Source organism: Ammospiza nelsoni, chromosome 8, assembly GCF_027579445.1.
Source record: "Ammospiza nelsoni isolate bAmmNel1 chromosome 8, bAmmNel1.pri, whole genome shotgun sequence".
In the NCBI taxonomy this organism is placed as follows: domain Eukaryota; kingdom Metazoa; phylum Chordata; class Aves; order Passeriformes; family Passerellidae; genus Ammospiza; species Ammospiza nelsoni.
The window spans coordinates 17,819,417-17,834,950 of NC_080640.1; the positions used below are offsets into that span (position 1 = coordinate 17,819,417).

General features: G+C 41.1%; 2 protein-coding genes across 2 annotated transcripts in view; one reads left to right on the plus strand and one right to left on the minus strand.

Annotated features, from left to right (window-relative positions):
- The window catches only part of WDFY4 (WDFY family member 4), a 112,411-nt gene that overhangs the window by 23,791 nt on the left and 73,086 nt on the right, over window positions 1-15,534 (minus strand). Inside the window, exons 46-48 of the mRNA XM_059477409.1 lie at window positions 14,702-14,787; window positions 13,310-13,372; window positions 503-545 (exon numbers count right to left, since the gene is read on the minus strand). Of these exons, the coding sequence (XP_059333392.1) occupies window positions 503-545; window positions 13,310-13,372; window positions 14,702-14,787 (192 nt within the window). The remainder of the gene's footprint in view (window positions 1-502; window positions 546-13,309; window positions 13,373-14,701; window positions 14,788-15,534) is intronic.
- LRRC18 (leucine rich repeat containing 18) lies at window positions 9,729-10,583 on the plus strand. Its single transcript, XM_059476610.1, has one exon. The coding sequence runs from the start codon at window positions 9,729-9,731 to the stop codon at window positions 10,581-10,583; it is 855 nt and encodes a 284-aa protein (XP_059332593.1).

The window sequence follows — 15,534 nt, forward strand, 5'->3', positions numbered from 1 at the left end:
TTAAAAGTGAGCCAAATGCATGCAGACTGGATATTGGAAAATCCTGGACAACTGCCTATACAGAAAAGGCTGCACAAAGTGCTACATATAAGCAAAAGGGTATGGATTTCTTCATTTGCCTTGAGTCACCAAGATCATGGCTACAGAAAAGTAAACGTCTCCCAGCTCAGCAAAACATCAGTGCAGTCATTTAGTTGTATAGATGATCTGTGAACAGGCATTCAACTAGGTGGCTCTCTTTGGTCTCAATTTAAAAATGTGCATAAAATCACACTTAATCTGCCAGACAGTAGCACCATATGTTTCATAGCAGGACGAGCAAAATCTCTGCAATAACCAGATGTAAATACTGTGCTCCTCTTGCCAACAACCTCACCTCCAGCAGTGAGGGAACAGCTTAGGCCTTGAGATACACGTGTACACACACACACATATCTGTGTGCAGACGTATCTGTGTGGTGGAATTCTTTGCTTAAATATGTGCAGCCAAGATTTCGCTTACCTGCCACTTTTGGAGCATTGTCTTTTCCCCTCCTGAGTGTTTCCTGTATGGAACAAACATTTGATTGAAACAGCCTACTTCAGGACAATAAGAGAAAGTCAGCACATTAACATCTGTGCTCCCTGCTCCCACCACACAGAAAGAGAGAACACCAAGGCTAGAAGGCTGAAGTTTCATCATTGACCAAATAATTCCAAAATCAGAGTGTCGTTGATTAGGTTAGTGCTGTTCTGAGTCAAGCCACACTGCTCAGCTTGTATTCGCAGCCTCATGCCATTGTAAAACTATAGAGCGCTAATGACAGGTACCATTAAGCCTGCCTGATTCTATTCTATTCTAAAACTTTATTCTCAAAAGCTCATGCTTTTCTGAAGCATTCAGAAAACACTGACTTAAAAACAAAACTCTCTCAGTCTCCATGTCAAAGACTTTTGTTGCACAATCCACTTTGAAACCAACGTCATTCTTAAAGAGTGGATTGCCATTTTAATACTTTTTAAAGTAATAAACATGTCATTTCCACATTTTTGCTTCTCAAAGTGCAACTTGATATTAAAACTTAAAAAAAAGCAACAACCCAGATCAACAAAAAGCAGGGGAATTCACTTGAAAATAAGAGTCAAAGGTTCTGAGGAAACAAAAGTTTCATTTCAACTGCACTGAACCAGAACGTATGTCATTATCTGAAGACCATGGACTTGTTCTTGTCAACATCTAGAGACCAAACTGAGACAAGTGACAACTGGATTATCATGGTTTAGCCCCAGCTGGTAAATGAGCCCAACACAGCCCCTTAGGCACTGTCCCTGCATAGTGATGAAGGAATTACAGGAGGAAAAGTGAGAAAACTTGTGGGTTAAGGTAGTCTAACAGATAAAGCATAGGACGTGCACGCAAGCAAAACAAACTAAGGAATTCACTCACTACTTCCCGTTGGCAGGCCAGCATTGAGCCATCTCCATGGCTCCATCACATGTAACCATGACTTATGAAAACAAACGTCATCTCTGGGAATGCCCCGGCCTCTTACTCCCCCAGGTTCATATGCCCAGTGTGACACAGTTTGCTGTGGAACGTGCCTTTGGCCACTGGGGATCAGCTGTCCTGGCTGTGTTCCCTCCCAAGGTTTCCCCCAAGCCTCCCCACGGTCCTGATGGAACAGTTTGAGAGACAGAAAAGGCCTTCACCCTGTATAAGCACTGCTCAGCAGTACCTAAATATCCCTGAATTATCAACACTGCTCCCAGCACAAATCCAAATATGATTTTCTTCTACAATGCGGAAAATTTACTCTATATCAGCCAAAACCAGTACACAGATTGAAGAGACTTTTCATCTGTCAAAGTAAACAGGCTTACTGATGTGATACTGGTGGTAAGAGAGGCTCTTCCCTTCAAGAGTAAAACAAATCCTAAGGGGCCAGCTCAGAGTCAGTCACTTCACTTCATGAAGTGTAAGGATATCTGTACAGCCTAGATTGCAAAACTACTGCAGGAACAACTAACTGCTACTTTTTACTCCTGTGTTCTGTATTGGACCACACTAGAAATCTACAAAGCAAGGCTTAAAGTAGCTTCAAAGATCTAAATAAAACACCAGAATTCTCTATGATCATTACCATTTTATTGAATTGGCAGTAGTGTTTTCTTGTCAACCACCTCTCATGCTTATGAATAATTTTGCTGCTTATTCAATCGTAGACCATTTAATAGTGTACATACAGGAAAAGCACTATGGTTGACACATTATTTATTTTATTCTTTGCTTAGAGAAAAGTGTGTGTCCAAGAGAAGGGCTTTGAATGCATAAACATGAAAGCCAGGAGGAATTCTAGCACATGGTCTACAATTCCTAAGCTTTGCTTAAGTCTCCTGCTAAGCATTTGAAACTTAATAACGATAGGCTATGTTTCTGGAAACCAGTACACACACAGGTGTAGAGTTCATGTCCAGTACAGAAAAATATCATCTTCACTCTTTGTCCTAAAAAAGACTAGCATATACAATTTACACAGTGTAAACCAGAGGGAATTCTATTGAGCAGTTGTGTTGCACCCCCAGTTTGAGCAACACATGGCTCATGAATGTGGGAACTCCGAAGTACAAAAGCAGTACCATGAACACTTACCCTTTAAAATACAGTCCGCTCACACTCACTGTGCATTTCACAGAGTGCTGCCCCAGTGGCCTTTGTAAGGCCTCCAAGACACATTTGGAACTCAGAGAGGGTATCTTAAAGGGATGTAACAGGATCAGCATTCCTGGCATTACTTGAAGTGTGGTTGGATTAGGCTGTTGGTTACAGAGTGATCAAGTTAGGTTCTTCCCTTTCCACAGGGGCATACTCTCTCACTAAAACCATCCAGGTTTATTTTGGATTTCTGGTTAAGTTAGAGAGCAGGGGAGAGCATTATAAAATGCTTCACATGGGACTAAACTGGGCCAGTCTTGTGTGGATGTTATGCAAATATACATACGTTGATTTGTGGGTGCCATGACCCCCTAGTGAAACATTTGCTCTACTCATCACAAGCCTTAAACAGCTAATAGGACCACACAAGGGTCAAAATAATTCTCCCTGCTGACTTTGGGAGTCACTACATAACTCAAAGCTGTTGACAAGTTCACCATGTCATAAAAATAAGCCAGGCTAAATGTAGTCTCTCCCCTGTAAAATCCATCCTTCGGGGTCTCAGAGGATGCTCCCTCTAATTCCCCAGAGATCTGAAATTCTTCACTCTCCTCTGTTGACTCAGGGTCTCAAAACAAGAATTGCATTGCAGGCAGCTAAAGCCTATTCCAAATTTCTCCTTGATAATCAAATAACATTTTTCCGGCCAACACCTCTCTAGTCAGCACAGCAAAAGCTCAGTGTAGATGAAGGTCAGCTACCCAACTGCAGTAAGTGAATTTAAAAATAAATATGTAATCAAAGGCTGGTTTGTAAAAGAAACTGAAGTGCTTTATCAAGATAAATAACTACAGTTCCAGAGGGAGTGAAATTATATGAACTCAAGAGAAGTACCTACAGACTTATCTATATTTTAATTTATAAGGTATTTGTAGGATACCAGCCATGGCAGAATGTAAACACGATGTGTACTAATGATGATCCACCTTTGGCTACTCTATATGTGATTTATTAATCCCTCTTCCATTAACATCAGACTATGATCTCACACTTGGATAGTGAGTGTGCCATTTGCTAGAGACAGGTGGACCTCAACCCATTTGGAGATACATTGCAGATGAGATAATCTCAAAGGATAAGATTTTGCTCTTACTAAAATAAATGCAAAAATTCCAATAAATTTAATAGATTCTTAGATTTCTGCCTTAAAATTTTTTTTCCCTTCCATCCCTCAGACTACAGTCTAAAAAACTGTGCCAAGGCTCTCCTAAACCAACTTTTCTTTAAAAAACTTTGCAACTACCAAGGATATTGTAAGAAAAATCTCCTTTTTGGTAACCCACAACTTAGGTTTAAGTCATACTATTAACAGAGGAAAAAAGCCTTGAAAAGAAATACCAACTTTCCCTTATGAAATAATCTGTCTCTCTCAAACTTAGAAGAGTGCTAGGTTAGATTACTTTACTCTAAAGGTACAGCATCTTCCTTGTTTAACTGTATCAGTCCACCTTCTGGTTATGCTTAATCTGTGCTAAAGAATTGAGATGTAATTCAAAATAAAAAAATAAACATCATATTCAAGTAGGGCTCCTTGAAACAGGGTGTCTTGAAAGGGCTGGAGGGGGGGGGAGAAAGGGATCTCCCTCGTGTATGGAATATGTGCATTCACAGTGCTTAAACCAAAGGGATAACATTTCCACCGTGGAGATGCTGCACTCAGGCATACTTCAGGTCATGAAGAAACACATCAAGTAAATCCAGTTAATTTGTTTAGGTAAGCAGAATGCAATCTCCAACCCTGGAATAAGACATTAACATCATCAGCTTCTTTATGCCAATAATATCCTGGTCCTATTATGAGCAAGAGAGGTCTCAATGTTGCATCTCCTGTAAAGAATACCCAAACAAACCACTCAGCTTCTTCTCATCCATAGTAGGATTTCTTTCAGATATTATTTTGAAATTATTGTGATCAGTTACTAAAAGCTTGAGCTTGGTAACTTCAGTCATAAGGACAAATTTCAACAAATTCGCATGCTCCAGATGGAAGTCATTATACCAAGTGCACTTTTGAAGGATCACTGATAGATATGGCAGATAGATGCATATGAACAGATAAATTGCAGCTCAATACTCTCTGCTGCAGCATTGAATGAGCCTTCCCTCCTGTGTCCACATCTATCCCATCTGGCACGTGGTAGGGATGATATCACAACATCGTGAGTTTGAACACACACAGACAAGTATCTCTCACTCTGCTACAGCCAAGTAAAATGAAATAGTCAAGTGATTAAAATGGACAGTGTTAAGGCAATGTTAGAAGCTGACTAACAGCATCTAATGAGCTCCAGATGCTTTTTCTTTTGGCCTAATTTTAAGCACAACATTTCCAGCAGGGCACGCCATTCAGTTCTTTTCCATCCAGCTCGATCTTGCATTCTGGAACCAACCATTATGCTAATGATCTCCAAGGGCGTAGCACTCCTGTTGCTTGGTAACACAAGTTTCATAAGCTGCAGAAGCAACACTGAAAAGCAGGACCCTGGGCTTGGGGGAACCCTTTAGCCACTCCTCACCAGCATGCTCACACAAGCTTGAAGAGCTGCCATTCTCCATCAAGGAAGTACCATTCCGAATCCACAGGACTGTGAAAAGGAAACTGTCCTGTGTTTCATGCTCATGGCTTTATTTACAGACTGAAAGACTAATTCATTATTCAAAGAAGAGCGGACAGAGGACACCTGCACAGTACCACCCCACACTACTGAGAAAAACCGAGCAGCTTGTGACATCTGCACCGCATCCTCTGGGCCTTTCAAGCTACTTAGCTGGTAAGATCATGCGCAGGGGTCAGCCTGGCAGGATTGTTAAGATGAAACAATGGTTTTGCTTATTCTTGGTGGGCCTTCGTTTTGCAAGTAACTTTGCACTGGGTGGTAATACAGTGGCCCTGAAGTCATCTGGAAAACAAGAATATTATGAAAGGAAACTTTTCTCAAACTATTTACTCATGGTGCAATTCAGTCTAAACCTGACTGCTTAAGACTGCGTTTAAAACGGTCATTGAATTAATCTCTTCCACAACAGATCACATCCAACAACAAGAAATGGTAACAGGCTTGTGAGCAGGGAGGTGGAACAGTTTGGCTTCACACAAAATCATTTGCTGTACGAATGATGGTTTTAAGCTCCGCATGCAAATATTTCACTATAGATGGTAGTATCACCTATTCCATGGGTGAATTAGCGCACATCACCTCACAGCCTTCCTGCCACAGAGGTGTGCAGGGAATGCAGAGCTCTGCTGGGCTTGTCAGGCCTGCTCTGCAGCATGCAGAATTCCAAGAGGAAATTCTCACAGAGTAGATCAAGATGGGCTCAAGATGGTCCTGTGCAGCTTTGAGTGCAGTGAACAAGGAAGCACCAGCTCTAGATGAAAGTAACAGGCAGAACCATGGAGAAGCAGGTCCCAAAGCACCAACCAGTGCTATGGGCAGAAGGCCAGTTCTGCTCCAGCCTGGGCTGGGAAAGGAAAGAGATGTTCAGAGTCCAAATATGCAGTCTTTTGGGATCAGAACTTCTAAGGGCAGGCTTAAGATACAATGGGTCATGACTGACCCCTGTGCAAGTGCATAAGTGCAGATAAGGACTAATCCCCAGTCCTTCCTTGCCTCAGAGAGACACTGACGGTCTTAGTAGTGATGCTCAGGTCTGTTCTATCCCTGCAGCTCCCAGCAACAGGGAGCACCACAGACAGTACAACATCCGTGACACACATTTTCTATTAATTTCTTTATCAGATCCACCTCTAAACTCTGGGCCTGTTAAACACTCCTAAAGCTTTGGTTTTTTAAAGCCCATCCAGGCCAAAGATTCTAACAAGTGTAGATAGAAAGGGAAAGGGTTTTCTAGTCAAGATCCATTTTAGTGAGATCTTAGACAGAAATACAGCACGCTCCACCTGAGGAAAAGGCTTGCCAACAACTCAGAGGGTGAAGCCAGCAGTGCAGTGCACATTTAGAGAAAACAGGTGGAAATTCTTATCACCATTTCTTAGATGGTAGGGCAGCACATGTACCTCTCCCTCTGCCTTTCCAGGAGATGCACTGAGGCATAATCAACATTTAAACAAGGAGGACTCCTGTGATTCCTGAATTTTTTAATATCAGTGGCTACAGAACTAGAGCCCTCTTACACAGAACCAAAGATAATGAGACATGGCTAAGTAAGCTCCATTATCTCCAGCTACAGCCCTGTAAAACACTGATAATTAGTTTGCAAGCATGCAGAGGCAGGAGAGCTATTCATCCTCTTCAAGTTCTTAAACACACTAAAATGTTTCTGCAGTCCTCTAGTACTAATCCCTATTTTTGGAATTGCAAGTCATATTTTTCTAAGTTTGAAATATGGCCCCAACTTTTAACCCAAACTAGGTAGCACTTAGAGTGAGCACTCCTTAGGGACTTGATCAGTGCATCTGAGAGGTTCACAGCTGGATGTAAAAAAAATCCGGCTGAAGTAGGCTGTGGGAAGAAACTCTTTGGAGTCTGCACATTATGCAGTGCATCATACAAAGAGAGAAATCACACTGAACTGTTTGTTTGGACTTGTTTAAAACTTGAAAGGTCTCGGTTCAAACTTAGTAGCAGCTTGGAGAGAGTTATTGACAGAGAAATACTCAAACCCAGCAGGCTGAGCTGCAGCAATCGCTCAGCCCTGTACGCCAGGCTCCCTCTAGTGCTGCCAGGCACGCACAGCGCAGAGGGACCCCGGCGCCAGAGCAGGGGCACAGATGAACGATTCCTTGCCTAGATGGTATTTTGTGAAATAGGGAAAGAAAATAGTTTGGCTCAATGTTCTCCTTTTGGATTTTAAATAAAAAGTAATAGAAAAAAAATTTAGGAACAGAATGCAATGTTTTCTGAGATTTAAACATGTTTTTTAAAAGCATTTAAAAATAAATTATAATTTTAAAGTTAGGAAAAAAATTTACATTTTTTCCTTGAGGCCCCCGTTCATTTTTTAAAGGCATACTTATTTGACAAGCTTCATTTATCAAAAAACACTCAGTGTCTTGGTCAACTCATACAACACAAAATTCTAACAAAGAAAAAGTCAGCCCCAAAGCTCATCTGGTTCATGTCAATTACAGGAAGCTGAAAATCTCTTTCCATTCTGCCAGCATGTAAGAAAGCTCCCCTACAGATCTTGTCCTGAAGCATGGTGGTGACCTCACCTCTGTGCACCAGAAAGGACTCAGGGTGCTCTGTATCAGCAGCAGGGCCCTGGTATTCCACATACAGTTCAACTTGATCTTCACAGAATTGCCAACAAGAATATTGCATAAAATCCTTAAAATGAGTGAGCTGTGATTAGAAAACCCTGTTTTGATCTCTAGAACTTTCTAGTCACTCCTGAGGAAATTATTTACACTAACATCAACAAAGGTGAAAAGAGTACTTATTTACACTGTAGAGTACTTTGCCTTTGCTTTAGTTACCAGTCAACATATAGATAGAACAGCATTGACCTTCTTGGTAATATGGTTCTGTAAGTACTCATGAGAGATAGAAACATGGGAGTGACACACAGAAACATTTCACTGTGAATATTTTCATGTAAAATAACAAAAAACCTATTTTGGAACTCGCCCTTAGGGCAAGACTGAATCCACTGCGCTGCTTCCAGTACTTCCTGAAGCATCTGCCTCATCACAGAGCTCTTGGGAGAGTGGGTGGTAGCTGGGTTAATGCTTCTGCATTATTTGGGCTATGGCATGTAATTGAAAATAAGCTGAAATGCCTTAGTTGTAGCTTGAGCTTCCCCTTCATGTATTCACACATGATTAATGAGTAGCCAAAAAGCCTGAAGGGTTTGTAGTGCAGTCTCTCTAATAGGGACATGTATTGTCGACAAATCTATATTTTGTCCTAAATAATCATTCATCAAAGCTGCAATTTGACTCTTCAAAATTAAATGCCAGAGCACCCAGACCTGAGATTACTCAGCTGTAACCTGTGCTCTTCTCTAAACTCTCACTGGGAGGGACATTGCCATCCATTTCCAGGGAATCAGCCTATTTCCTTTGCCATTAACCATAATTAGCAGCTGTATTTGATGGCCTTTGATTAGAAAGAGTTCACCAAACCAGAGAGTAAGTGGACTGTACTCTTAGAGGCCTCATTCCAGGAAGCATGTCACACACGCTGAGCATCAGTAGCAGTCAAAAATCTGACTCCTACACCTATATGGATTTTTCTGTGGGCAGGGCACCTTTGCAGTGGGAGACTCTCTATCCCACAGCATGAAGAAAATAACAAGGTTAGAGTATCCAGAGGAGGAGACACTTAGCAAGGCCTGGTTCACATGGCATTAAGCAGCACTGACATCAATCCCTGTTGCAGTTTGTCCTGTAAGTGATGTATGAATTGCCAATCATTCTGGCAAGCCTAGGAGCCCACCATGTTCCTGAGTCCCGGTCAAAACAAAATTCTTAATAATTTCCTTTAAACTTTTAATCTTCCAATAACATCCACAGCCCAAATCTCAAGTCCATTACACAAGAAATTGAACCAACCTGTTAGCAAATGCTAGGCCTGTAAAGATGGCAAGTGTTGGTTTGGCAGAATGAGACAATTTTGGATGGCTTTTTTTAATGCAGTCTCTAAGGACTGTGTGAGACCTGCAATATATTTTTCTCCTCTCCTCTACTGGCTGATGGATAATAATGTATTTAATTCAGTTTCTTTATATCCTAAGCTCAAACCAGTATTTAGGAATGAAAGACAGCAAATGTGTCCCACTTGCAATTTCACCCTGTAATGTAACATAGATGTCACATTGCAATGAAATGATATTATAAATTATTAGAATTTCACCTACTGAAAATACTTCAAAGAAGAATTTTCAGAGTTGCAGATTTTCAGTTTAAAAGTTCTGACCTCAAAGAAAACCAACTTCAGAAAAGTCTAGCAGTAATATTAACATATAACTGTTATTAACATATAACTGTGATTAACAGCCATGGCTTTCAAAGGCCTTATTGGAGTTCTCACATTCTATCCACAGGGTCTGGTGTCTGTTTGTCAGCAGAGAGATGCCCAAGGGAAAAGGAAAAGGTCCACAAGGGAAAAGGATCTCCTTGAAAGCGGCCAAAAATTCAATGCGAGTACTTTTTAATGGAAGGCGCCGACTTGAGCTGAGCAAAATGGGCATTGCTGTCTTCCCCAAGGTCCTTCTGCAGCTGGCTGATGTGGAGGAAATTGATTTGAGCAGAAACATGTTAAGAAAGATTCCAAACATCATTGAGAAGTTCCAGAATCTGATATGGCTGGACCTGCACAGTAACCAGATTGATGAGCTGCCCCCAGAGATAGGCACGCTTCGCAACCTTACTTTCCTGAATTTATGCAACAACAAGCTGACCACAAAAGGTCTGCCAGAAGAGCTGACCCATCTCAAGAACCTGCGTACTCTCAACCTTGGCTTAAACTGTCTTGAGAGTATTCCCACCACTCTTGGGGCCCTGAAGGAACTTATTGAGCTAGGTCTTTTTGACAACTCCTTGACCATCATCCCGAAGAGTGTGAAAAAGCTCCCCAAGATTGAGAGAATGAACGTAAAAAGGAACCCTTTACCAGAATTTGCAGAGGAAGAGGAGCCGATTGACACCATTAAACGTTTAGAATCGCTTTACTTAGTAGAAAAGAAAGACCTGTGTGAGTCCTGCCTGCTGACCTGCCAGGGTGAGAGGGACGAGCTGCACAAGTTAGAGAACATGACCCCCGTCCCCCCAGAGAAGCCCAATTTCACTTCACTCACCACACCCAATTCTACTGCAATAGATAACCAAGAAGAATGGAGAATAAAAGAAGACAATCCTTCAAATACACCAAAAGAAGACAGTCCTTCAAATTCACCAAGGAACTCTACAGAACTTGAAGCTCCATGAAGTCCAGCCCAAGCAAATAAAAAGCTGACTTCCCTCCTCCTCTGTTTTCCTGCAGTTCTGCTCTTTAAAGATCAGCTTGGTTTTAGAACACAACATAGATATCTGTGGTCTCTAGAATGAAAACCATAACAACTAAACCAGATGTGTATTTGGAAAAGGCTATTTACATCTGGGTCTGTCCCTATAACTTGTTCTCCATGTTTGGGCTTTTTGGGGTCTTTTGTGTGTGCAGTGTCCAATGAAGGGATCTTTTAAACAATAGGTTTTTCTACTAAATCCATTCCCCCCATTAAGCCCCAAATATTATTTCTGCACATTTTCATAGGGTGAAACACAGTTGAACTATGTTTCATTTGGAGGAAAAGACCTGGGAACTTTCTGCTGCTGGTGGTTGCCACCAAGCTCTCAGAGTCTCAAATAGGCACTGTCAGTGTAGGAACTGCGAGCCTGCTCCAATTCAGCAGAGGCAGCAAACACAAGTGTTATGCTCAGGAGTAACTAAGCAGTACAAACACAATGCTTAGAGATAGCCAGTGATCCTGGATGCCATCAAGAGGCCAGATTCTGCAAGTTCTTTGGGATTTTGAGTGCTATACCTAGGTGCAGCAATCTCCAAGTTGTACAACACTATCAGCATGACTGCCTGTACTCAGCATTTTGCTGGCCTCTAAGACTCTCTCCAAGGAGGATGCAGAAGGGGTAGGAGAAATATTTCTTTTTTTAAGGGTCTCAGGTTTATCACTTAAGCAGTGACTAAAGTGATTAAGAGTCACTGACTTCCATGATCCAAGAGTCAGCTTCTGTATTGACAAAAAGTCTGGTACCCCCACAGCACTTTTAGCTTTCTGTTGGCATGTGCATATGGACATGTGCACCTCAGCACACACATTCACTTGCTGAAATCACATCTGTAGGGCAGAGAGTGCTGGCATCCTGCAAACAGCAAAATACAGGGACAAGCAATGAGCAGATTGTAAAAGCACTCAGGCAGGACATGAGGTTATTATGGTAGTGGCCATAATAACCTATGGTGACAGCAAACATTTAAGTATATTTGAATGAGGAATAAAGTGGCAGGAGCACTTCATTTTTTAAATTACTACAGTAGAGCCTGGGAACTCCTGTGTGTTTCCTATGGACTAGGTGGAAAAATTGATAAGGGATTTCTCAGAAATTCTATTACCTCAATGTCATATGATGCATCAAACAAGCAATTTCTTCTTTCCATGCTTCAACTGTGCAATTATTAATAGTATGTCTGGGCAAAGAATTTAATCTGGCCTGCCTCCTTGTCTCATGTATGGCAGGAAGAGCTGCAAAGATGTGGAAGTTTGCCATTGTCCCCTTAGATGGGGAAGAAGCCCCAAATGCTGCTTTTGAAATTTTCCAACTCTGAAACAGCTCAACAAATCAAACAAGGGAAGAGTAAACTCATCAAGTTCTCAGTCCATTAGTTCTGACTGGTAAAGGGAAGCACAGCTACTGAGGTAATTTTCTCTAACTTTCCACTTTAACACAACTTTTCTGGCTTCAATACTTAAGCAGGGATTAAAATAAATTTTACATTTATTTTATTTCAGTTCATGCTCTGACATGGTCCAGCCAAAGCTATGCCAAAGACCCTTTATATTCTCAGAGTGAATAAGTTTTGCAGGGGCTTCTCTCAGCTAGTGGAAAAAAACCTAAAGGCAGAGCCTTACTGGAATTCAGGACAGGCTGCTTTGGATCTAGGCATGCAGCCTCTCTCAAATTCTGAGATTAATCATGAGTCAAGTGTTTCTTCCAATAACCACGAGCACAATTAATGCCCAAATTTCTTGAAGCTCTAATGCATCTTCTCTCAAGACATTCTCACCTCCTGAGCTCCCAGCAAGCAGGGGGAAAGGAAATCCTAGAGCCAGTTGCTGTTTACACAGAACAGATCCCACGCTCCACAGCCAGCCAGCACCTCTGGCTTAGGGTGGGCTCTAGCTGGAGCTGGCTCCACATTGCACTGGTACTGTTAGCCAGGTGATAAAAATGAAAGCACTTTCAGCACTGAAAGTGCTCACTTACAAGACAGATAATGATCTGCAATGGGTAGACTGAAAATTAAAATGGAGATAGCTGACAAGCTGCAACAACTCAGGGGCAATGTGCACCTCAGGTCTCAACACAATTCCTGCCTCAGCAATCATTTCAGAGGACACCAGCTGGGCACTCAGGGTTGTGCCCCCCAGATACCTAAATTGAGAAAAGTTACTCTAACTCACGGAATGCATAAAACATTCTCTCAAGCACCTCCCACTAGGAGAAAACTTCTTCCTGCAACAGTAAATCTGAGGGACAAGTTAAAATCTCTTCTGTGCAGCTAATACAACATGCCAAAGCATCCATATGTACATCACTGTCTGCCCTGAGCACACAATGAAGACGTTATGTAAAAGCATTATGGATTAGCTCTGTCCTCACCTCACTATCTCTTCCCACAGAAACCATTTGTGTAGAGTTTATCAATAAAGTGATACAAACGAGATAATTATTAATCATCTATGCACAGCCAGCTTTTTGACACTCATCTTCATACTGTGCTGAGGTATGCTAGAATACTTTTTGAAGTCCTACTAACACATTTGAATTTTTAAAGGGATGGATACAAATAGGTATGTTTCTATATGCTTTTTAAAGGTGTAACTTATTCACATAATTGCACTTATTACAATTATCCAATGTTTCCTATGTTTTACCTTATATTTAGGGATTCCTCTGTTATCCCCTTCGACTTCAAAGCAGGTTGGAAAGAACAGAATCTATAGGGGATATGAAAGGTCACATTATTGTTATGCAAATGGTTGTTAGGACACATTACATATCTATATAACTGCTTTGTCCTCACAACTTTCTTCAGGAAGCCACAGCATTGTCCTGAGACTCTAACCTAGGACAGAGCTATAAGACAACAGGCCAAAGGGTACACTAATATTAAGGAGTTGCTAGGGGCTGGATAAAAGCAGTTTCTTTCCCCAACAGGACATTGAATTTACATACACGGTTGTGGATTTTTTGGTTTAAGATGCTATTGAAGTCAGAAAATAAGAACACACTCAGATATTTATTTAGCAGAAATGGCAAAAAGAGGCACCAACCCTCATCTCAGCCATTCATATTTACAATTGTTGTGGATTTATGATGACTGACAAACTATACCCTTGAAATATACACTTTTGGTGACCTTCAGCTGAGGATCAAAACCTTGTCTTGAACTGCCTTTGAAAGATTCTCCCAAGAGATTCTTGACAGAACTCAAAGACAGCAAAAATAAGGGCTGGCTCTGGGGCAGATCCTGGTGCAGGATCTAAGCAGCCTGTTTGAAAAGGAAGAACAGACAAATCTATACTGACTTTTTTATTAAATACTGCAATAGGGGTTGTTGAGAGATTTCAGGAGCAGAAGGAATTCCTGTGATTCTTTAGAAATTAACAGTACCAATGCTCAGTTTGGACTGCAGAATTTAGTACAGGAAGCACTAGCGCTGAAGTGGATTTTCCTGTGTAGAGGCCAGTAAATGCAATCCTAATCTAATGGCCAGAACTGCAGTAGACAGTGCAGAAAGTGCAAATTAATCACTTCATAGTCTTACATTCAAGTTCCATTAAACAAGACAAACACATAAGGAGAATTTTTTTTAAAAAATGCCATTGTTAGAAGGTAACTTTACAAAGATAAAGTTGGAGAGACAAAAATATGTTATTCTTAAAGAATCTAGTGATTCTATGAAGGTTGGAAGAAACCTTCTTTCACCCAGTACTGTGAGGTGGCTCTCATCTCAGGGGGAGGAAGGAAAACAGCTACAGTCAAAATTTCCTGGGATGAAGGGACACATCACACCACTGGGTGCTGTAAAAGTCCTGCACATTAGGTCCCTTGATAAATCAATGGCTATATAATGCTCCAAACAGTCCACAGGTCAGCAAAAGGAAAATTTCAGAGCTAAAGTGTAACCCATTAAAACTCAAGGAAAAACTGGAAAACCAATCTCCTGCAGCAACATAACACAGACACCTGACACCAGGATAAATAAGAGTGGTATACCAAGCATCACCAGGAGCATTCCCACGTTATTGTGAGCTAGTCATTACCTTTTAAAGATCTTATTTCGGTCACTGTCATGGAAGACAAGAAATCTGGAGTAGCCATTTTTGAAGAATATTTCCAAGGCGACCTCCTGGAAAGGTAAATAATTTAGTGTGAGGAGCTGCAGAACAAAGCTTAGTGCTGCAAAGGGTCCATCATGGCCTGTCCAGTTCTTCAGAGCTTTAAAAAAACAAAGACCCTGACTTTTTTGACAAATGTGCAGAACTAAAGCAAAATACGTCTAATATTCTAAATTTCTTCAACTTGTAGGGATGGTCCCACAAGGTGACTAGCAGTTCAAACACTTCCTTGAAGCAAAACCAAACTCCAGATATTGGTTCCATCACTCACCTTTTCCTTTTGCTTCTGAAACATTTTTATCATGAAATTTCAGTGTGATTAATAACACAATAGTAGCATTAAGTTCCAACTAGGTAATAAAGATAACACAGAGGGGATTCTAAATAAGAGTTTCTTTTAGAAAGCAGCCATACTGCTTGCTAAATTAGGACAGAGCTCAACAGAACTACCAAATAGTTTCTCCTGACTAGAAGCACCAAAGGAGAACAGGGATTTTACGACATTTTGCACAAAAACTTTGAGGAATTGAAGATGAAAGACAGCTTTGCTCCCTTTTCCTCATCCCCAAAATGTCTCTATACTTTCTTTTGCTGGGCATTTGAATATAATCCTCTTATTTATTTGGTGAGAGGTCCTTTCCCCCCCCCCCCCCCCAAGTCATTCAAGTAAAACTATAAATAACATGTAGTGTCTGGGAACCCAGACATGAGTTTCAATCCAAATGTGGCAGGTGCAATACAAACCTAGAGAAACACTC